General features: G+C 36.7%; 1 protein-coding gene across 1 annotated transcript in view; it reads right to left on the bottom strand.

Annotated features, from left to right (window-relative positions):
- LOC114198873 (protein fantom) overlaps nucleotides 1-24,668 on the bottom strand; it is a 61,434-nt gene extending 36,766 nt beyond the window's left edge. Inside the window, exons 1-10 of the mRNA XM_028090570.2 lie at nucleotides 24,422-24,668; nucleotides 19,351-19,457; nucleotides 18,995-19,045; nucleotides 18,131-18,310; nucleotides 17,477-17,594; nucleotides 12,956-13,408; nucleotides 9,726-9,877; nucleotides 6,646-7,024; nucleotides 2,578-2,768; nucleotides 2,386-2,469 (exon numbers count right to left, since the gene is read on the bottom strand). Of these exons, the coding sequence (XP_027946371.2) occupies nucleotides 2,386-2,469; nucleotides 2,578-2,768; nucleotides 6,646-7,024; nucleotides 9,726-9,877; nucleotides 12,956-13,408; nucleotides 17,477-17,594; nucleotides 18,131-18,310; nucleotides 18,995-19,045; nucleotides 19,351-19,457; nucleotides 24,422-24,662 (1,956 nt within the window). The 5' untranslated portion in view covers nucleotides 24,663-24,668. The remainder of the gene's footprint in view (nucleotides 1-2,385; nucleotides 2,470-2,577; nucleotides 2,769-6,645; nucleotides 7,025-9,725; nucleotides 9,878-12,955; nucleotides 13,409-17,476; nucleotides 17,595-18,130; nucleotides 18,311-18,994; nucleotides 19,046-19,350; nucleotides 19,458-24,421) is intronic.
- Nucleotides 24,669-24,952: the final 284 nt, after the last annotated feature.

Genomic DNA, 24,952 nt, shown 5'->3' on the forward strand with positions numbered 1-24,952 from the left:
CTTGGTTACACAGTGGTAATTATAAATACAATATATCCTGTTATATTTAAAAAAAACCTTAATATTACAAGATAAAATTTTCTCCTGGTATGAAACTTTGGGTAAACATTTTTGATACGATATAATATTAAAATGAATGGATTTATCATAATTTAATGAACCACTTTACTGGTGTTGGACATTTAACTAATTCACTATTTTCAGCTTTTGTGACTAACATTACAACAAACATCTCCGTGTCTATGTATGTCTTTTTTATATTTATAATTATTTATGTAGGAATCCGGCTACTTATGTTCAAATTCCAGATCTAATATTTTGCCCTTGAGTGTTACTTAAGCTCTGTACATATTACTTTCCTGATCTTTTCTTTTTTTTTTAAAGATATATTTTCATTTGAGAGAGTGGGAGAGAGCAAGCAGGGGAAGGGCAGAAGGAGAGGGAGAGAATCTCCAGCAGACTCTGCCCTGAGAACAAGACTTGCCAGGGCTCCATCTCACAAGCCATGAGATCATGACCTGATGTGAAACCACGAGTTGGACGCTTAACAGAGTGGGCCACCCAGATACCCCTTATTTCCCTGATCTTTAAATGGCAATAATTCTAGTATGATCATAAGGTTGTTCTTAGGATTAAATGAGTTTGTGGACATAAAGCATTTAGTTCAGGGTCTGACACATAATGAGCACTCAGTAAGTGTTTGCTGTTAAATATGGCCTGAATAATAGTTATTGAATTCATTTATTTAGCACATATATAAATAAATGCACTGTATATGCCAGGTATCATCATAAGCTCTGAGGAGAAAAAATATTTTTATTTTTTAATTTTTAAAGATTTTATTTATTTGAGAGAGAAAGCATGAGAGAGAGAGCACAAGTGGGGGGGCAGCCAGAGAGGGAAAGCAGACTCCCCACTGAGCTGGGAGCCCAGCGTGGAGCTCCATCCCAGGACTGAGATCATGATCTGAGCTGAAGGCAGACACTTAATGGACTGAGCCACCCAGGCGCCCCAAGAAAAAATATTTTGATCTGGGTGTTGTTTACCCAGGTGTGTACATAGGTAAAAATTCATTGAGCTGGGGGCTTAAGTTTTGTATCCTCTAACTATTTAAGAGTTATATCTCAATTACAAGGAAAATATATTTTTTTTAAAGTCCAAAAGAGATGATGGTGACTTGAGTGGTGACAGTGGAGATGATGTAAATACAGGATATGTTTTGAAAGTATAGCTGACAGGTTTTGTGGATGAACTGGACGTAGGATGTGAAAAAGAGAATGACAAAGGGATGCCTTCAAAATTTAATAACTATGCAACTGGGTGAATGGTTCGTCATCTATTGAGAATAGGAAACAATGGAAGAAACATTTTGGAAGGGGGATGTGAAGTCACATTTGGTTTGTGACATGTTAAGTTTAGATTCCTATTACACATCCGGGTGCATATGAAATAAACGGGGAGAAAATAAATCTGCAATTTGGCAGCGAGATCAAGACTGAAGATAATAAATATGAGAGTGATTGCATCTAGATGTTTAAAACTATGAGACTGGCTAAGACCTGTGAATGTATATACAGAGTGAGAAGAGGTCTAGGTCTGCAGTGAAACTGCTGAGGCACCTCTACACTGAGAGATATGGTCTAGGACAGTGAGAAGAACAACTGATAAAGCTGGAGAGAATCTAGAAAGGCATGGTGTCCCAGAGGCCAAGTGAAGAGGGAGCAAGTATTCCACTGTGTTGAATGTTACTGGGAGATAAAGATGGGGACTGAGAACTGACTACTGGATATGGCAAAGTCAAAGTCATTGTGAACTTAGCAAGACTGGTTTTAATGAGGATGAATTTTGACTAGAGTGAGTTCAAGAAATGGTGTATGTGAAGAATGGGAAACAGAATTGAGACTTTCTGAAGAGGTTTCTTTTTTTTCCCGTCCCATAAATGGGGGAAGAGGATCAGGGTAGTAGCTGGAGTTACAAATGGTGTCAAAAGAGGGTTTAGATCAGAGTAAGAAGACTTAACATTTATACACAGTGCCAAATTAAGAGCCAACATTAAAGGAAAAAGAAGTATTTTATTCACTGGTTTCCTCTGAAATCAGGTAGGGTATACAACACCTACATCATTTATTTAAAATATTTGGTATGAGAGAGGGCACCTGGGTGGCTCGGTTAAGCGACTGCCTTCAGCTCAGGTCATGATCCTGGAGTCCCGGGATTGAGTCCCACATCGGGCTCCCTGCTCAGCAGGGAGTCTGCTTCTCCCTCTGACCCTCTTCCCTTTCGTGCTCTCTCTCTTTCTCTCTCTCTCAAATAAATAAATAAAATCTTAAAAAAAATATTTGGTATGAGAGAGAAAAATCAGTATTTTCAGTGTTTACTACTTACAGAACTCTGTTGTGGTGTGATATCCACAAAAGACACTTTCTTATCTACAGGTGTTAAACGCTGTCTTGGTTTTGGTGTTGGTACCTAAGATAAATCAATATGTCAAACTGAGTATGATGAACATACACTTAGATAAAACTACAACCATTTTTTCTTTCTTTTTTAAATAAATTCAAAGTCATTGTTACTCACAACAACTACTGCGCTAACAGAGGATGTCGGAGGTGCTCTTTGAACAACTTCTGAATCTTCTTTGCGTATAAAATTTCCTAAGTCTTTAGTTGTTACAGATCCACTGGGTGGAAGGTAAGCAAATTTCCATTTCAATATAACATGGATGGTTCCTGCAGGATGCTTTTTATGATCTGTTAACTCAAACACTCCTGTCAAGTTACAAAAACAATTTTAATTAATGCTAGAGTGAAGTTTTATTATCATAAGAATTAAAGAAGAACTACCCACAACTTTAAAAATAATTTTGGCTTTTACTCACACCTCAAATGGCTTAGAGAATAAAGACAAAATAATCTATGACAGGTTCATCTCTGAAGCAGACTCCTTTTAGAAGTTAAGGCCTTAGTGATAATACTGATTCCAAGAAGAGAAAATTAACTTATAAATATTTTAATTCACTGAAATTAAATTCAGAGATTATTCAGAATTCTTAGCCTTCCTCTAAGACATTATCTGGGTTATAGCTCAAGTATCAATCTCCTTTTGCCTTAAATATTCTTGCAAAAGACTTGTCTCTATAGAAAAATATATTAAAACTTCACAATTTCAAATAATTTATATATCTAAGGAAGTCTTCATATTACCACATAATTTTATCATAATTTTAAATATATTTTACTGGGATTTGTTAAATTACTCCAAATTAATAGCAGCACAACAAAAAATGTCCAGAAAATAGACAAACTGCCTGAAACAGTAATAAAAAGTATCACCTAGCTGCAACTGTAATACAGAGTCACAAATTTTAGTCATTGTATTTTCTTTTTTTTTTTAAAGATTTTATTTATTTATTTGAGAGAGGGAGCACGAGTAGGGTGAGGGGCAGGGAAAGAAGCAGGCTCTCCACTGAAGAGGGAGCCTGATGCGGGGCTCGATCCCAGGACTTCGGGATCATGACCTGAGCTGAAGGCAGACGTTTAACCAACTGAGCCACCCAGGCGCCCCTGCACTAAATTTTTCAGTATGAAAAATTCCAGACTTGAAAAAAACAAATCTATATTTCAAGTATAACTTTTGTTTAGGAGTAGTATCTTACTTGGTCCTCAAGTGTTTGATATATCTTTTAATGGCTGGCTGGGAAAGAGAAACAAAACAACTCTAGACTTTTTTTTTTTTAAGATTTTATTTATTTATTTGACAGAGAGAGACACAGCGAGAGAGGGAACACAAGCAGGAGGAGCGGAAGAGGGAGAAGCAGGCTTCCTGCGGAGCAGGGAGCCTGATGCGGGGCTTGATCCCAAGACCCTGAGATCACGACCTGAGCCCAAGGCAGATGCTTAACGACTGAGCCAACCAGGTGCCCCAAAACAACTCTAGACTTTAGAACAAAAGAATATAGATGGAATATAAGGAGATGATAAACTTCTACTACAGGGACAGGTGGGACTTCTAGAATGGTTGAGTGAAGAGCTCAGTAAATCCTTTCTACAAAAAGAATGACATAAGGGGCGCCTGGATGGCTCAGTCAGTTAAGCGACTGCCTTCAGCTCAGGTCATGATCCCAGGGTCCTGGGATCGAGCCCCGCATTGTGTTCCCTGCTCGGCGGGAAGCCTGCTTCTCCCTCTGCCCCTCACCCTGCTTGTGTTCCCTCTCTCGCTCTCTGTCAATTAAGTAAATGAATAAAATCTTAAAAAAAAAAGAATGACATGATAAAACTGGACAAAATGATAAAAAACCCCCAACCATTTAAGTGCTCTAGAAATTGAACAAAGGTGTACAACAAATTGAGAACATTTATTGATGAGAATCTATAGAAACTCAGTAACAACAGTAAGAGTCAGAACAGACTCTAATAAGCTACTTCTCTGGCTGAACATGAGACCTGTAGACTGCGTGAACTTTGAAAACTCATTACCCAACCCGTACGCTAATCCACAGACAAAGGGTGGAAGCCTACTAGCTCAAGGTGTTTAAGTACAACCTCTGACCAATCAATGACCACTAAACTACGCTGACTCAAGCTTAAAATTAAACAAATAAAAACTTAGCAGAAACATCAGTGGGCACAGTGAGAGGAAGATACAGAATTAGTTCAGGCAAATTGCCAAGCAAAAACGTCAGGAGAACCACCCTGTGGAGTAGGAGACAATTGAAATCTAGAGCTGCTATAATATAGTATCCTAAATGTCCAGTTTTAAACAATGACAAAAAAATCATGGCACATGTGAAGCAGGAGTGTATGCTGCACATATAGGAAAAAGGCCATCAAGAGACACCTTCTGTCAGTGTTTCAATATTACACTTAACAGACACAAACCTCAGAACAGCTATTATAAATATGTTCAAAAAATTAAATGATATTTAAAGAATTAAACTGTGATGACAATGATTTATAAAAAATAATATAATAAAGAGAGAAATTTTATAAAAAAGAAAGAACTAAATAGAAATTCTGGAGTTGAAGTTACAATTACTAAAATGAAAAAAAAAATCAGTAGAGGGTCTCAGTGGGAGATTTGAGCTGGCAGAAGAAAGAACCAGTGAACTTGAATACTGACCAACAGAGATTATCCAATATGCAGAGAAAAAAAAATGAAGAAAAATGAATAGAGCTTCAGAGAATATGAGACACCATTAAACACAAATGTACATGTAATGGGAGTCCAAGAGGGAAGAAAGGGCAGAAAAAAATTGAAGAAATAACAGCAGAAAACTCCCCAAATTTGGTACCTAACAGTACCCTGCACATAAAGCTCAACAAATTCTAAGTAGGATAAGCACAGTGGGATCCACATCATAAACATCATAGTCTGTTTAAAGCTATACATACACACACACATACACACACACACACTAAAAAGAAGATATTGAAGATAGTATCAAGTACAAGGGAACCATAATAATAACAGCTGATTTCTCATTAGAAACAATGCATGCCAGAAATTAGTCATCTGATATACTCAAAGTGCCAAAGAAAAAAAATAACTGATGACTAAGAACATTATACCCAGCAAGACTATCCTCCAAAAAATAAAAGCAAAATAAAGACATTCCTAGATAACAATTAAGAGAATTCATTATCAGCAGACCTGAGTTACAAGACATATCAAAGGAAGTTCTTTAGGTTGTAAGGAAGTAATACCAGATCTCAAATCAACACGAAGGAACAGAGACCAATAAAAGTAATCACATAGGTAATTATGAAAGACAGTGTAAATATATTTTTTGTCATTTCTTCTCTTAACTGATTTAAAAGACAATTGCATAAAACAATAGTAAAATTATATTGTTGAACTTATATAAAGATAAAAAATATATCATCATAACAGCATAAAGGAGAGAGAGGCAATGGAGTTATATTGGAGTATGGAAATAACACCAGACAGTAACTCAAATCCATAAGAAGAAATAAAGAATACCAGAAATGGAGGAAAAAAAAAAAAAAGAGGAATACCAGAAATGGTAAACACGCAAGTTAATGTGAAAGTCTCCTATAATTATAGATATTCTCCCTTCTCTTGACTTTCTTAAAAGACAAAAAGTTGGGTGCCTGGGTGGCTCAGATGGTTAAGCGTCTGCCTTTGGCTCAGGTCATGATCCCAGGGTCCTGGAATCAAGCCCTGCATCAGGCTCTCTGCTCGGTGGGGAGCCTGCTTCTCCCTCTCCCTCTGCCATTCCCTCCACTTGTGCTCTCTGGCTCTATCTCTCTATCAATTACATAAATAAAATCTTAAAAAAAAAAGACAAAAAGTTATACAATGCAATAATTATAACATTGTATTGTTGGATTTGTAACATATATAGGCATTCTTTACATAAATACATGACAATAATAGCACAAAGGAGGGGGGAGGAAATGGAATTATACTGGGACAGACTTTCTATATTTTGATGGAGTTGTCACCATTAATTTTAGACTGGTAAGATACATATTGTAATCTGTAGAACAACTACTAAGAAAATAGGAAAAAAACTGTAGGCCCAACATTTAAGATTATCTGAGAACCTTAGGAAGGTCATATCCATAACCGAAATATAATTTAGGTTTGTTTTTACAATTTCATAGACTCAATAAATATGCTTACCTGAGATACACCTGTCATGTGCCAATGAAATCAGAGGCACATTGACTTTTCCTATATATATATTCTCTTGAGTATCACTGTCATCAAATACATAAAAACTCAGAGACTCTGACTTAAGGTATCGATCCAAATCCATATTCATTGGCACTGGGAAACACATTTGATCATCAAACTGTGGATCATTGCTACTGGGAATGATGGCTGTATCATGGTCAGCAAAATCAAAAAACTTGTACACAACATATGGGTGTGGCTGAAGGTGGCTTGCTCGGGACTTCAAGTGGCTGCAACATCTGACTGTAATATGAAGTTCATTTAAGTTGCCATCTGTGGAATCAGTAGAACTGAGCTGAGCAGTTTTGGGTGCTTGCTGACTTGACTGGAAAAAAAAATATTTATCTTATAGTAATAATACAATGAAAAGATAAATAGCAGCTGCTAAATCCCAAGCAAAAAAAATTTTGTAAATGGACAAAAAGCTGTATATTTCAACTTCATAGTGAATTTCTCAGTAAAAGACCTGATTCTTAGTCAAAACTAATATTTCCTAGAACATGTGTGAACAGTTGATCTTGGGCTATTAGCAATAAATATAGATGACTGAGCATACCTGTAGAGACTGTTGTTAAAACAAAATAAAACCAAGAATTGATATTCTTTAATTCTATTTAATAACTAATGAGTAAAGTGAACAGATGGATCCAAAGACAAATGTCCTCTAGTTCACAATTTTATTAAGAGCTAATCCTTCAACCGCTCCAGCTATTGTGATCATAACTCACTGTTATGTAAGAATCCAGTGAATTTGATGGAGCCCACCCAGAGAGATTCTTTCATTATATTTGGGTTGGCCCTCATCTTCAACCAATGGTGTTTGGGGACGCAGATACATGGCCTAAGATTAGCCAGTAAATTGAAGTTCAACTAATATAAGAAAAAGAGAACAGGGTCAGAGATAAGCACTGGATGGCAAAAACAAGTTAGGATTGGGAGGACATTTCAGAAGAAAGTGGGGCGCCTGGGTGGCTCAGTTGGTTAAGCGACTGCCTTCGGCTCAGGTCATGATCCTGGAGTCCCCGGATCGAGTCCCACATCGGGCTCCCTGCTCAGCAGGGAGTCTGCTTCTCCCTCTGACCCTCTTCCCTCTCGTGCTCTCTATCTCTCGTTCTCTCTCTCTCAATTACATAAATAAAATCTTAAAAAAAGAAAAAGAAGAAAGATGAGTGAAAGGAATTATAAAGCAGAACTAGAAGCTACTCTATGGCCCCTTATAAAACTATTGTTCACGTAGCCGGTGCATAAGTGTTTTAACAAACAATTGCCCTAATTAACTTGTTAAGCCCACCATAGCTGATGCCCTGGGACAAAGAAATGTTAGTGTTCCCGGGCCTTGTTTAGTTTAGTGTTGGAGAATTCTCTATTTTCCACAAAGGGGCTCCTCTTTCACTGCATTTCTGAATCTGGATTGAGCATCTGGAACCTTTGACTCCAGCGAAGTTTACTGGAGAAGGCAAAATAGACCCAAACTCATAATGTCCTCAGTAGAGACATCTGGTGGTGTGGAGAGGAGAAACCTGAGAAGAAACCTGTACTCAGCTATAGAATGCTGAGTGGAATGATTTAAAAAGTACCCCCTCTGCTTCTCACTCCAAATCTACCCACAAGAGCTGGAATTCCAACAAATGACTCACCCAAGCCAGAAAATGGGAGTCTAAAAACAATTAAACTACAAAACTAAATAAATAACCTGGTCTATTTTTAATTCTCTTTTCCATTAACAGCATTTCCCAATGTCTGTTCTGAAGAATACTAGTCCAGAAAGATGATCTCTGGGAAACAGGTGTCACTCTTTCTTAAGTTTGGGAATCAGTGTTATATTAGTCATGGTTATTTAACTGAAAATTATAGAAACTAATTCCATCTAGCAAATACAACAAAAAGAGACGTTAATGCAAGTCCATATAGTTATTTCATGGAATTGTATAGCAGAAATGTGGGTGGGCCTGAGGAAGGTAACAGGACTGGAAAACCACCAGAATTTACACTTGATCTAGTGGCCATTTTTCTCTGTATGCTTGCTCATTATTCTTTCTCTCCAGACCCATTTTCTTTCCTTTGCTGGTTAACATGGTAGAAGATGGCAGCCCCACAGCTCTCAATTTTACATGTTCCAAGCATGGAGAGTCTTGCTTTCTCTTGAAAGCAGAATCCGATTGGCTTAACTGGGGTCAGGTGGATACCCCTGAATCATTAGTCATAATTGAGCAGAGAGTGGGAGAGAACAGGACCATCAGACATAAATCCCCAAAGACTGGGAGTGACAGTCGTCCAAATGAAAAATGATAATTATGATTTGAGCAGACATTCCAAAATGTTTCAACTATATTTTATCCCTTTGTTACTCAAGTGCATACTTTAAACTTTCCTCTTGGGATTCTTATTATACATGAGAAGTCAAGGACCCTATTTCACTTTGCTCACTTTAGTGCTTTCTGCATTCATTGGATCATGGAATTCTTTTGGAAGTATGGCCATTAAGACTACATGAAACACAGTTTGGGAAATGCTGCTCTGAGGAATTGCATTTAAACTTCCAATTCAGGGTACTGCAATTCTATTTTTCCAAAAGTACCCTGGGTAGCACAAGGGAGTTCCTTTGTAGTGATGGAACAATTCTGAATCTTGCTTGTGGTGGTAGTTACATGAATACACACACATGATAAAACTGCACAGAACTAATAATATGCATGCACACACACACATGCGAGTGCATGTAAAAACTGATAAAATCCGAATAAGGTCTGCAGTCTAGTTAATGGCATTGTACCAGTGTCAATTTCCTGGTTTTGATCATGTACTATAGTTAGGTAAGATGTTACAACTGGGAGAAGGGGGGTGAAGGGTACATAGAACTTCTCTGTACTGTTTTTGTATTTCCTATCAGTATAATTATTTCAAAATAAAAAGTTAAAAAGAGTCACTTGATGGCTGTGAAAGAAAATGATTTTGGTTTAAAGCATGACATAAAAAGACATAAAATTTCTGTATCATAAAAATGTCTTAAAGTCCAACCAGCTCACCCATTGCATTTGCTCTGGCCCCTTATAATTTGATGTTATATATCCCAAAGCCTTTGCTCGTTCTCGATAAAGTCGAATTGCTTGATCCATGGGAATCCGTAATCTGAACCAGTATTCCACTGTGCCAAAATTTGGGATGTCTCCTTTAGTTCCTACAAACCAAAGCATAACTCACTGTTAAAATTTTATACTGAGTAAAATAATATATGACTTGCACAAATGATGTGTGATTGGCAAAGAACAGAGCTGAAGAAAATAAAGTTTCTTCTGCAAGTATGAGTTTCATTGTATGTTAAGTATTATTATTAAAGAGCTATGTCAAATTATGTTTGAGATATTCCAATTTATACTATTTCAATCCTTCTAAAATATAAAGAAAAAAACTAAACACTGTATTAAATACTCCACATTCTTTTTGATGCCATAGTAGCTTGTTTTTAACCAGTTGTACTCAATGTAGACTGACAGATACAATATGAAATCACAATATGAAATCTCAAAATTATAAATATGAAATTCCACATCATGATTCAACTTTTGAGAAGTCTTTGGCCCCTTCCCACTTCTCTACTGTGCCACAAGTACACGGACAAATGCCACAGCTATGCCAAACATATGCCGGATGTAATTCATACTTGCATGTTTGCCCTGTACACCCTCAACTCTTTTCAACTCTTCTTTTCAGCTCCTCATCGCTCTTCCTCTGTGAAGATTTCCTCCACAGCTCCTGGGGGAATTAAGTGTTCTCTGCTTCCTTCAAAGAGGGGAAGGATATGTCCTCTCATTAGGACACTGATTCCTTTCACATAACTATCTGTTCACCAGTGTATTTCTCCACCCACACTATAAGTTTCTTGAGGGCCGAGGACTGTGGTTTCCACTGATATATTCCTACCGGAGGGACTAGTATACTAGGGACTAGTACTCAATATTTGTTGAATAGATGATATTCTGTACATAAACTTTCCTGAGCATACTATATTATTAAAACTATTTCCCCATTCTCTTCTACTTCATCAATTTCTTTCACACTAAGGGATCATTCTCATCAACACACAAACATGATTGAGATCTGCTATCATTTTAAAAAAAAGTCCTAAAATGAGAATATTAATGGATACACATATTTGCTTGTATACGCTTAAAATTGCTTTGGAAGAATTTGCAACCTTTGGTGAGAGGTTCCAGGGTAGCTGAGGGACAGGAATAGGAGAGAGAGATTTTATAGTATAAACTTTTATACCTTTTGATTTGTGAATCATGTAAATAATGTTACCCCTGTGATCGATCAATGAATAAATAAAATCCCTCCCCAGATGCTAAGTCACCCTCTTCTTGAAATGGTTTCTTTACTTGGCCTCTTTTGGAAGTGTGGCCATTAAGGATACTGTATGCTCTTGGCTTGCCTTTTAAATTGCTAGCCACTCTTTAGTTTCCTTTGCTGGTGTCTCTTCTTCCTGAACTCTAAATTGTGTGGTTTTCCAAGGCTCGGTCCTTGGCCACTTGCTCCCCTTTGTGTACATTCACTCTCTATGTGATATTACCTAGGCCAAAGGCTTAAAATATATCCCATATGGTAATGACTCCTCCTTTCATATGTTTATCCCTGACCTTCCGGCGAGGGCTGGCGTATCCAACTGCCCACATGCCATCTCCACTTGGCTGTCCAACAGGCAGCCAGTCTTAACTTGTCAAACAAAATTCTTGATTTTCTTCCTCAGATTTGTTCCTTTCCCAGGCCTATCTCAATAAATGGGCTCATGATTCTCCTTGTTGTGCATGCCAGAAATTCTTGTCTTCTCCATTACCTTCATTACTCTCCATTTGATTGATAAGCAAGTCTTAAAGTTAATCAAACATAAACTGAAAATAACCACTTCTTGTCACTCTTCTCATTACCATCTTAATCCAAGCCACCATCATCTTTCCGCAGATTAATGCAATAGCCTGATAATGGTCCTAGTTTTTCCTCTTGGCCCGGAAAGACTATTTTTCCCCAGCACCCAGGGTGATTTTTTAAAACCTATGTGTGATTCCGTCACTTAGCTCCTCAAAACTCTCCAATGAGTTTCATCACCCAGAGAAAAAAAATCCATTTGCCTCACCATGACCTACAAGTTTCTAGAGCATGATCTGGTCCTTCCACTGTGTGTGTGTGTGTGTGTGTGTGTGTGTGTGTGTGTGTGTGTGTGTGTGTGTGTGTGTGTGTGTGTTTAAAGTGTACTTTCCTTTTTTTTTTTCCTTAAGTTTTTATTTAAATTCCAGTTAGTTAACATATAGTGTAATATTAGTTTCAGGAACCATTTAGCGATTCAACACTTCCGTACATCACCCAGGGCTCATCATGACAAGTGCCCTCCTTAATCCCCATCACTTATTTCCCCATCCCCCACCCACCTCCCTTCTGGTAACCAGCAGTTTGTTTCTCTAGAGTTAAGAGTCTGTTTCTTGGTTTGCCATCCCCCTCCCCTTTTTTCCCTTTGTTCGTTTGTTTTGTTTCTTAAATTCCAAATGTGAGTGAAATCATATGGTATTTGCCTTTCTCTGACTGACTTTGCATAGTCATCCTTCTATTGCTTTAATCACATTTCTGCTTTAGCCACTGGCCTTCTTGCTGTTCATCCAACATGTCATGTTTGTCCCTCCACCTTGGTACTTGCTGTTACCTCTGCATGAAACATTCTTCCCCTGGATCCTGTCATGGATCTTTACTCAGGTCTTTATCACTGTCAACCACCAGGGAAGTCCTTATCTGAATTAGCAACCTTCCATCTCTCTCATTAGCCTGTTCATTTTTCTTCACCCAATGAGATATATATTTGTTTTATGGCCTGTCTCCCCCTCTAGAAGGTAAGCTACATGATGGTAGGGGCTCTGTCTATCTTACTTAGCGGTGACCACTGTATTTCCAATGCCTAGTAACAGCGATAACATAAGCTCTTAAAAAATATTTGATGAATCTACAATTAATGTTTAATCAAAAAAGGGTATTAATATGGTAAATAAATATCTGCACTTATAAACTTTTAAAAAATTAATAGTCATTGCAATTGACATCATCAATGACATTTAGGATTGTCCAGTCAACTGTGGGCAGATCAATTAGGGGACACTGTCCCACCCTCAAGGCATCTTGAATCCCTAAGAGAAGACAGTAATGTAGAACACCATATTAATATATAAACCAAATTAGTGATTCACATATCCAAAGCTTATAAGATTGTACTTACCAACCAAACTTGCTGTGCAAAATATTCGACCACTTTTTTCTAGAATTTCATGGAATCTCAACTGACCTGCTGCAATTGTTTCATAATCTGTGCTGTAAGCTTGGTGGACCTCAAGAGTGATAGTATTCTTCTGAATATATTGTAAAAATAAGTCATTAACATGAATGAGATATTGAGAAGTGAAGTTATATTCTGGGTGAAGGCCTTGCACTATGGGAGTTGTCTGTAGCTCAAAATCATAGAAAGCATAGGTACAGAAAGTGACAGGCTCTTTATCTCCAGATGCCTGTAAAACTTCAGAAGAAAAGGTTACTTTGTTGATATGGATTTCAAATAGGTTTTCGCCTCGTTCTAAGTGAATGGTTTCATCAAATTCATCAATGGAGTCATCTGGCGTGATTTCTGGTTTAAATTTATACTGCTTGGTGCCATAGGCAATATCCTTTAATTGGGCTGCAAGAGAAGACACACAGTTTAGATATTTTTAAATATTGACATATGAAGATACAAAGTGGCTTTTGAAGTGGTATGAAGTCTTAACTGCTTTGGTGAAGAGTCTCAGTCTTAAATTCTATAACTACACTGTTTTTCTGTGAGTAATATTGTATTCTACAAAAATTCATCCTTTGTTTTGACATCACTTATTAACAACAAAATTACAACTCAAGTTATAATACAGCCTGTACCAGGGGAAAGGAAAAAGAGAAAAGAGAAAAAGGCTTTTGAATGCACAGCTGAGGTAAATATTTGGATTCTCCTTATTCCTCTGCTTCTGCTTTATTATATTCTCTCCTTTAAAGTCAGTTTCTCTTTCCACTGGCTCCTTCCCTTCAGCTTATTAAAATATCCACTTTTCTACTTTTGGGGTGATGGATATATTTATTGCCTTGATTGTGGTGATGGTTTCACAGTGTAGCCATGGGCCCAAACTCACCAGGCTGTGCAGTTTAAAGTATGTTAATTGTACTTCCATAAAGCTGCTTTTTAAACAGCTATATCTCTCTCTAGATACACATTTTATCCCCATGTTAACATCCAAATTTCTGGAAAAAGTAACGTATGCTTGTGTCTACAATTCCTCATCTAACAGACACTCTTCAACCTCCTGCAAAGAGTATCTGCCCTACTTTTCTCATGAAACTGCTCCAGAAAAGGTCACCGATAATGAATTAATTGCTAGATGGAATAGACTTTGGTCCTTGTATCACTTGATTTCTTTCCTTCCTTGACATTGATGGTCACTTTCCCTTTTATGAACCTCTGTCCTACTCTGGTTTCCATGTCATCAGCTGCCCTGCTTCTCCTACCTCTCTTGTTTTTTTAAAGGGTTTCTCTTTTTCTCATAGTTTGCTGGGGGCCCTGTTTTTATTCTCTGTTAGTGTACATATTCTTATGGGTAACCTCTATCTTTTATGACTTCTGCTACTATCAATATGCAGACTCCCCTTTTTCCACTTTTAATTCAGATTTATTTCCTGAACTCCAGACCCATACATCTCATGGCTTGCTGGGCCCTCTGTCTAGATATCCCCTAGCCACATCAAACTCAATATATCCAAAATAGAATAGAGCCAATGTAGAGTACTCTCTTCTAGTTATTTCTGTACTCTGAGTCTCAAGCGCTGGTGTTAGCATTCATCCAGTTGCCTAAGCTTGTTGCTACAGAATTGTTCTAGTTTCTCTTTCTCTTAACTGTCCCCACATCCATAGGGTCATTACTATTCAACACTGCCTCGGGGCGCCTGGGTGGCTCAGTTGGTTGGGTGACTGCCTTCGGCTCGGGTCATGATCCTGGAGTCCCGGGATCAAGTCCCGCATTGGGCTCCCAGCTCAGCGGGGAGTCTGCCTCTCCCTCTGACCCTCCCCCCTCTCATGCTCTATCTCATTCTCTCTCAAATTAAATGAACTCTTAAAAAAAACAAAACAAAAAAAACCTGTCTCCTAAGTCTTTCCAAGTTTGTCCCTGTCCATTCTCTGTCCACTAATGCTACCTTACCTATGTTCCCAGTGTTTACTACCCAGATTATTATGGAACCCAAAGTGCTTCCTTCCTTCAAATCTTCTTTCTAATAACTGTAGCATAATCTCCAAAATGTAGTTCTGGGTGTATTACTGCCTATCTTCAAAATTGCTTAGTGGTTTTCAGGTTATTAAGTTTCAAACTCTTCAAGGTGGCAAACAGGGCCTTCATGATTTGACTCTTCCCAACCTTACCTGGAGAGATACTCCTCCCTTTACTAATTATGAGTTCCAATTAGATAGATCTGGGTGCAGTTTTGCAAATGAAAGGCAGTGCTTCACATTTAGGGCATTTTTACCTGCATCCTCTATTGTCTGGAATGCCTTTCATTGCTTTTACTTAGTGGTGAATTCTGTCATCTTTAAAGATTCCAAACCTACTTTGTGGAGTCTTCTCTGAATCTTCAGGTTTAAATAAGCATTCTCTCCTCAATGTTTCCTTGGTATCTTTTGCATTTTCCTAGCTTCACACTCTTCATGGTCAAGTATAACTGTCTATTTATGTGCTCTATCTTTCTTTTAAAAAAATATTTTATTTACTTATTTGAGAGAGAGAGAGAGAGTGAGCAAGCGAGCATGAGCAGGGGGGAGGACCAAGAGGGAGAGGGAGAAGGAGAAATAGAATCCCCGCTGAGCGTGGAGCCTGAGGTGGGCAGGGGCGGCAGACATGACAATGCAGGGCGATTCCAGGACCTGAGATCATGAGCAGGGAGATCCCAGGACCCGATGAGATCACGATCCAAGCCGAAGTCAGACGCTTAACCAACTGAGCCACCCAGGCGCCCCTAACCTATGTGCTCCATCTTAGGAGTTCCTGGAGGCTGGTACCTGAGCTTTTTTCTTTTTTTCCTATTTGGATTCTTCCTGCCTAGCACATTGCTTAGGATGCATTAAGAGCCTGAGCATGTTTAAGGAATCAATCAATGAATTTAGGGGACAGATGAGATACGTTGGTGAAGATTTAGTAAGACTAAAGGCGATGAAAATCCCAAACTATGTGATCTCCTTGTTATTCAGGAAAATTCTATTAAGCAAATTTTTATTGAGTTCTACTTGAAATAAAAGGTATATACTTCTCTTTGACTTTTAGAAAACCCTGTTCAGGCACATAAAGATATTTATTGAATCCTTCTACTTAAAGCAGTGGTTCTCAAAGTGTGCTTTGGGAACCCTGAGGATCCCTGAAACTGCTCTGAAGGTTTGTGAGGTCAAAACTGTTTTTAAAATAATCCTGTGTGTCACTTGCCTTTTTCATTCTTATTCTCTCACAAGTGTTTAATGGAGTTCCCCAGACTACATAATGTGTGATATCATAACAGACTGAATGCAGAAGCAGGTCTAAAAACCCAGCTGTTTTCTATTAAGGTATACACCAAAAAGTTTGCAAAAACGTCAAACAACTAAAAAAATGTAAAACAATTTAAAACAACGTCACTCTTCTCACTATTTTTTTTGGTATGGAAAATACAGCTTTTAAAAAATAAATACTGTAATTTATGTTAACATGTAATGGATTTATTATTTTAGCATGACATAAAATAAATATTTTCAAAATTTCTCTTTTAATTCGTAGTATGATAAATAGAACCCATATAAGCAAGAGGACTTTGGGATCCTCAGTAATTTTTAAGAGTGTCAAATTACTGCTGGCATCAATCATTCGAATTAAACACTGTACGGCAGGAGATATGAAAGAGAAACTCAGTACTTAGCCTCACAGAATTTATATTGCAGTCACAGGGAATATGCAAAACTCCAACAGTGAAGAACACTTACATAATATAATCCCCACACATATTTTTTGAGTACATAAGAGGGAAAATGGGAAGTACTAAGTCTAGTGTTTTTCAAAGTGTAGTTTTGCACCTGCCATCTGAATCACTCGGAGTTATTTCTAAATATATAGAATCATGAACCCCTGGATCTCTAGGGGTAGGTCCCAGGAAGCTACATTTGAAACAAGTTCCTCATGTGATTTTCATACTCGCTCAAGCCTGGAAACTACTGCAAGGACATTTCAAGTAGAGGAATAGCTAGGAATGATGGGAGCCAGCTTTCTGGCAGAGGCAGGCACTGCATTTGGTTAGATTTCAAAGCAGGGTAAAAAGGGTATATGTTGGGTAAAAAGGAGGCTCAGGTGGAGCAAAGGTACAGTGGTAGGACTGAGAAAGGTGAATCTGACAAAGAGCAAGCAGACTTGTTTGGATGAGATACACAGCTTGCTTAGAAGAGAAATGAGGAATGGGGTGCTGAAGTTCTGTGGTACTCCATAAAGTACTATGAAATTTTGCCTGCAACACTGAATTTGGAAAGCAATAGAAAATTACTAAAAATTCTTGAGTAGAAAAGAATCAGATAAAAACAACCTTTCTGGTAAATTCTCATTACAGCTATGAATTAGAAAAAAAACAGAGCAAAAAGAAATCATGAATGTAGATTTGGATGACATTTTCAACTACTGTAAAACCCATTCATCTAGGTACTGTGGACAAAGAATTGTACCTTCTAGTTTCTGAATGCGTGCAGCTCTGCTATCAAGAAGATGAACATATTGTTCCACTTTGAGTTCATAATCTTGCTGCAAATTTTCCATCTTCTGGGTCACTGCTTCAACTTCCATCTAAAAAATATGAGATAACAAGTTTCAATACTTAGGGTTAGTTCCATTTTCATTTTTTAAAGCAACTCTGACTCAAGCATTTCCTAGATCCTGGGGATCTCAGGAGCTGTAAACCGTGATTTTCTGACCTCAAATAGCTTACAGTTTAGAAAATTATGCTTGGCAATGTTCTTAAATCAGAAACAAAATTAACAAGACCCCAGATTCCTTCTCCTGGAGGTGATTTTCCTGTTTGTTAAAGGCTAAGATAACATGTGCTTGTGGCAGAAGCACTACAATGCATTCGCACAATGTGCTAATACTGGCACAGGTAAATTCATGGCCGCTGTTTCTGTTCTAAAACCAGGCCTTTAAAAAAATTATTTGTTTTTAAACTATTTACTCTAAGCACCTAGTTACAAGGCCAAATTCCAGGCATGTGGTAATACATGGTAAGAGATTATAACCGATGATAATACATAATACTGCTTAGAAAAGTAAATCATCAGTAGAATATCACAGGAAGCCTGTTATCCTGTCTTCGTGCAGCACATTACCTGATAATCTTTATTAATTTTATGTTGCATAATTAGCATGTTTCGTGTCTTTTCAAGTTCTTGCACCGTTTCTGCATGTGTTGCTTGTAGCTCTCTCATGGAGCGCTCTAGATCTTTGTTAATTTTATTGTCTACTTTCTCTAAAAAGGAAAGGTCTCCGTTTTTTTGTGATTTTTGAGCCTAAAACAAAAACATGTTTTATTACTGAAATAAGAGTTTCTAAAACGTAATCATGTGAATTAATATAGATATAGCAAGGAATAATCATTAATTGAAAACAGATATATTTCCATTTTCCATCGGGAACAAAACTATCCTGATACAGAAAATATATGTGGATAGTCATTTGGAACAATTACAGAGAATTCAAAAAACAGTTTACTACTTCATGACATAAAGAAGAATCATGTATATTTATTTCCATTTCTTCAACTGATTAAAAGCTACACTGTGTTGATCTAAAGGGAAAGAAATGTATTTTCTCGTGTCTTCTTATAAATAACAGAATATCCTAGGACTGAAAAATATCTTCTGGTAACATTTACAATTCGATATTTTATTTAAGATAATAGGGTGTACCAAGGTCTCTTGGGACAGAAAATTATTGATTAGTTTTATAGTGAGGTGTGTAAAAGTGAAATGTTTGTTACAGTTGGAGAAAGTGCTTTAAATAAGAGTTTTTGAGGTCTATTTTAATGTAATTTTGATGTCATTATGAAATATGTATATGCTGTAACTAAATGTCACCTGACCACTTTCCTGAATAATTCATTCTCCAAGTATAAGGGTTACAGACAAGGGTCATCATTATGCTGAAATAGTTATATGTAGACATGAAATTCATGGTGAAGTTCAGAAAGTTACCTTTATAAGCAGGAGAGCTTCACTCAATTCATCAGCATTAATATCACTCTCCTGCAAAAGACAGAGTAAGTAAAAGCTCACAATGAGATATTAATGGAAAGTACAAGAGACATTCCAACTATGCAGATTATCCTCACGGAGCATAAACTGCCTGATACCATGAATTAAGAAACTAAGTATATGAAACATCCCAACTATTCAGAATCTCCCCCTGAAGTGTAAACTGCTTAATAACCATGAATTAAGAAACTAAGTAATACATTTGTACTCTTTTGCTTTGCAGCATAGTTTCCTCTGGGCATAAAATATTGAGATAAAAATTTGGCATTTATTTCCTAAATAAGAAAATAGTTCACCTGGTTGTAAAACTTCAGGCGGTGTTTAAGGTCATCAAGTTGCTGCTTTTGTTCCAAATACTGTAACTGTAGTTCTCTGTTTTCTTGAATGAGTTTCTCATTTTGGTCTTAAAAATAAAGTTGATACAATTAGAAAGGTAAGAGAGCATGAGGCATAAGAACGCATTTAAAATTAATTTAATTCCTGATACACACCAAGCTCGAACTAGTATTGCTCTGGTCAGAGAGGAAATTGTGCTAGCACCTAGACAAAGCCAGTGAGAGAATGAGGAACAAATGAACACTATCATGTGTCTACCATATGATCCAGTTGCTTATCAAAAACTGAAGACTTAAGTTCACAGCATTAATATAAGGAAATTGTGGCCTCTGGGACTTCAAAGGAACATTCTATCTAAATACCTAAGAAAATATGTTTCTAAATCTATGATTTTTACTTACTTATTAAGGGTCCTGAAAGGCATGCAAAAAAAATTGTTTTTGTCTTTTCGTGTTTTAATTGACTTCCTTAAGTTTTCTTTTCCCAATTTAGCATAAAGTCTTTTTATCAAAACAACATAATTTCTCTGGTAATAACTAAACCCATAATTTTAATCAACCCCACTTTGAACAAATCTGTTAAGATAGGAGAAATGGATTCTCAGCCAGTGCGCATGGTAGCCTCAGTAATAATTCATGTGTGCTCTTTATTCATTGAGTTCGTGCTGTTAATTGGTAGGACATGGACCCAGAGCTCTTGTTAAGGAGTAGAGATAGGTTACGTTCGCCCAGGCACTCATTTGCCTGAACCCACAAGCAACAGCACAGGGTAGAGCTACAGGAGACAGTAAATCCATAAAGAGACTAATTTTTTGCTCCCTGCATTAAACATAATGCTTAACTTAATAGAAAAAAAAAAGCTAGCTACCAAATCTATTCTTTAGTCTCATGTTCTTAAGCGTACTCTTCAACAGAGTTCATTGTGGGGGTCAAGCATCCTTTTTGGCTCCCTGTAGCCTAACTCTAAACCATGTCATCCAAAGTGTCTCCACTAATCTCATCCTATTTTCACAGATTTGTGTTTATCAAAAGTCCTCAATTCAAGTTGTACATTTTTGTTTCCATTTCTTAAAAAAAAGCAAGTCAACACACTTGCCAAGAATTCCTTACATGAATACATTTGCACACTGAATGCATTTTATACAAAAATACATTTTTGACTTTTATAATGCTTTGTGTTCCTCAGCTAGAAATGCTACATGTAAGTGAAAATCGTAAATTACACAATTAAGAAGAAAGGGACTAAATTTGGATATTTTTAATGTCACATATTTCCTGGCAAACTAAAAAGGAAAAACACTGTGACTCTGGGGTACGCAGAGACATTTTAATATCAAATATATAAACGTTTTTTATCTTATTGATTAAAGGTTAAAAGGTTATACTAGAGGATAAATTGCTAATACTCAGTGACCTAAATGAGAGAGTTTCCAAATGAGAACAGTATTTGGAAATTTTGAAGGTAAGGGTCAAATGCCTGTCTTTAAACTAAAAATTAGGATTAATAATAAATATGAATTTGTAGAGGAGATAAACAACTTTTTCGGTTACAGAGTAGAATAAGAATGCAGAATGCTTTATTTTATGAGGTTCAAAAAAATCTAGATAGGAATGGTTAGGTAACAGAAAGAAGGTAAATACAGTAAGAAAAATGTAAAACCAAGGGTCTTGAGGATGATATAATTTCCTTCTCTGGCCTGCAAGAAGTGTTATGGGTTTTGAGAATGAGGTAAAGGGTAAAGGACATGATTATTCCACCTTCATCCAGACAGAGTGTATTTTGATTTCTAGTTTTATGCTCTAGTTTTTCTATTCTTTCAATATTTCAGAGCAGGGTCCTAAGAATGATATGCTAGTAGGTATAAATAAACTTATTCAAATGTTTCTTCCTTTGCTGGTTTCTGTTTCCACAACAATGTCCCCGTTTCACTAATCTTTTTAAAACTAGGGTGTTAATAGTGAGAAAATAACTTATTAGTGGAAGACGACATTACTAAACACCAGTACCTTTCTCTCTACTAAATTTTATGTAGAATTATCCACAACATTTTTCCTTTCTCAAACTGTTTATTGGGGATAGAACTCCTGGCTCTTTAAAAAGCACGGAGATGTTGTAGTTCAAAGAAGAGAGACTTGCTGAATTATAATATGAAAAAATCAAAGCATCCTGTACAAGATGAAAAATAACCTCTTTACCTTATGATTTCACAAAAAGCAGGTTAAGCTAAACAGCATTTTATTCAAATGAGATAACATTTTACTCGTTCAAAATTATGTTCTTCAAGCACACCATTAATAAGCAGAGTGCAGAGAACAATTCAACTAAACAATTTTCAGAGCTCCTTTGTGCTAATATCTTCAGCTGTGATCAATATAACCATATGCATTATGCTGAATTATGCATTTCAGCTAAAGATAGAAAGGAACTTTCAAAAGCAGGGCCTTTAAACACATGCAGTTAATTTAAGCATTAACCAAATGCAAACTGCATTTACATATCCTTCCCCCACATATTCACACAATCTGAAACTAATTTGTACCTTGAATAAAGAGGTGAGTATTCTCTAAAAATAATTTGCCAGTTAGATGAATGACTCTAAGAACCCAAGGAAACATCTTCTGGCAAGGAACACTTGATACATGAAAAGGTAAATGTGTGAAGAGACTTCAAAGTAAAATGAAACAATTTCAAAATCTGTAATACAAAAAGGAACTTTCTAAATATTAAAAGACTTCCTTATATAAATCATTTCAATTCTTTTTGTTTAGTATTTCCCTGGAAAAAATGGTTCAAGGCTGTAATATTTTTCTTATAATCTATTGTAACATTTTCACAAAAAACCCCCAAACCTAAATCATTAGATCTATACATTTCAGGTAGTCAAGCAAAATAACTAAAATAACAATTGTATTAAAAAGATTCAGTTCTAGCAATTTTTCTTAACAAAACCAATGAATAAATGTGTAAAGATTTGTGTAGAAAGATGTTTATGATACTTAAAAAAATGGAAGCTATTTAAAAATTCATCCACAGAAGATTGTTAAACAATCTTTGGTACATCCTCACATGGAAATCTATGACAGCCATTATAAATGATAATGATGTGGATTTACATTTATACTGAGGAACGATTTCATAATAGAGTAAATAAAAAAGCACATTATAAAACAGTGTCTGTGCATATAGAAACAACTCTGGAAGGACACACATAAAAATATTAATAGTGATTATCTTGTGGTTGTGTGATTGAGTGACTTTTAGAAAGTTATTTTTTTGTTTACTGAACTTTTTTTAATGGTTATACATGAATTATTTTTAATCACTCAAAAAATCCTAAAAAGACATAAAAACTAGTAAAAAAAGATGAGGAATGGATTAATGGTGGATTAAAATAACTTAGCAACTGTAGTTTTAATCATTTAAAAGCAGCTTTGGAATTAATTCAACAACAACAGATAGGTTTAAAAAAAAAAGATCACCAAGATTCTATCCCCTTAAGAGTTTCTTTCGAGAGACCAATGCAGATGTTTAGAGATAAAGAGTTTTGGAATTTTTAATATTTAGGGAAATACAGAAAGCACAGAAATAAGAGAGGTTTTTTTTCATTTCTCTTCCTTTAAGAATGAGTTTATATTTGTCTTTGGAAAACAGAGAGGGAACATAGAGAGCTTCTGCTTCCTTCAGTCAACAAGGATTTACTGAGCAACTACTAAACAAAAGCACTCTGTTAAGTATCACATTAAAGTCAGGAACTATATATCTTTGACATCAAAACTTTTAAATACCCACCCAGTCACAAACCATGTCATCATCTTATTCTACTCACAATATTCCCAAGAAAAATTCATAAATAATTTTTCACAAAATTCAATCACTTGGTAAATAAATGCCGCATGTGTGTGTTTCACCGAAATTAAGAGTACATCGATTTCAGACTTCTTAAAATATTAAAAAAGGTCAGACCATAATTTTAAAATGTTATCAATTACAAGATGCATCCCAACTTCAGAGATGTCAAAATGGGAAAAAAAAAATCTCTCTTATAGTTAATAAAATATGGCACTGTGATCTAAATCAATATATAGAGTACTGACTAGGTATGTAATTTTTATTTTTTTAACTGAGCCTGCATTAAACTTTGAAATGCTCTCATGCAACAGAATCGCAAATGTTCAAAAGAAGCAACCTTATTATCACATCACTTGGTTTATGTAGTGGATGAGCAACAGATACAACGTTTGAAACAAATAATTCAATTCCCCTGTTGTGCGTTTGTGTGTATAATCTAGTAAATCAGACATCTACTTTAATTATATTTTATTTCCATGAGATGAGAAGGGTGAGATCTGTGAGTCGCATATGAAACTTATTAATGATTATTATTTTAGCAGGGACATCTTGACAAGTCTGCCTGGTATTTAAGTTCACTGTCACGGAGTAGATTTAGACATCTAATTATCACAGAGATCTTCCCTGTTCGACCTACCAAAACTAGCAAGAAACTACTTCTGCTCCTCTGTCATCTTATGCTGCTTTGTTTTTATTCCCACTGCACTTGCCGCCACCTGACATGTTGCACATTTATTTAATTATTGGCAGTTTCTCCCTATTGAATTTATGTTGCATGAGGGCAAGGCCTTTGTTTTACTCCTTGCTGTGTCCCCCAGAACTTCGAACAGTGCCTAGCACATACTGGTGGCTCAATAAATGCTTGTCAACTGCTGAATACAGCAAGGCTTGACATTTAGGAAAACAAAACAAAACAAAACAAATGAAAGGCAACCTGAATAAAAGTATCTCTGGTGAAGAAATAACTCCTTTGGCGTATATGCTAGGCTGAGTAAATGGAAACTTTGAGCGACCAATAAACTCATGAAAGTGGATGGCTGTTAATATAAGCGATGTCCCCTACATGGAGCAAGGTGCCTGGCAAAACAGTAGGTGCCACAGTCGGTGCTGACTGAGCCGGTGAATAACCAGGAGTAACACAGATGTCTGAAATGAAGAAGTCAGTAGTCGTTTTAGGTGTACCTCTTTCAGTTTTGAATCTGTCAAGGATTTCGGTTTTGTCTGTTAGGTCAGATTTTAAGGCAGTCTCGAGTTGAGCGATCTGTACTTTCAGCTGCTGTTCCTTGAACTTCCATTGCTCTTCGTGGGCAGCACTGAAGGCACTGCAAAACACACGTGACACGCAAGGAGAGCCTGGAAATCGGCCTCGACCGAAAATACGAGAGAGAAAAGCTTTTAGTGGTACAGAGACCACTGTCATCATGTCTTAGGAATTAAGTAAACATATGCTGGTCTGCTGCTGTTGAAACCAAGGCGCCTTTCTCAGGCTGCGGTTAGGAAACATGAAAGGGTTTGTGGGATGAGCAAAGGAACTGGCCTTAATTTAGAGCTCTACAGTCAGAGAAGTTGGCAGTGTGGAGCTTTTGTGGGACTAGTAAAGGAATTTAGATACTGTACATACTCCAGAGGAATCCGCAATTCCAAACCTCAGCCATCGGCTTCGGATAAAACCCTTCTCTCCCACATACAAACCCTCTTAATACAGAGAACAGG

This window comes from Eumetopias jubatus, unplaced genomic scaffold, assembly GCF_037043125.1.
Source record: "Eumetopias jubatus isolate StellerSeaLion01/CBP00866 unplaced genomic scaffold, mEumJub1_p1.0 scaffold_10, whole genome shotgun sequence".
In the NCBI taxonomy this organism is placed as follows: domain Eukaryota; kingdom Metazoa; phylum Chordata; class Mammalia; order Carnivora; family Otariidae; genus Eumetopias; species Eumetopias jubatus.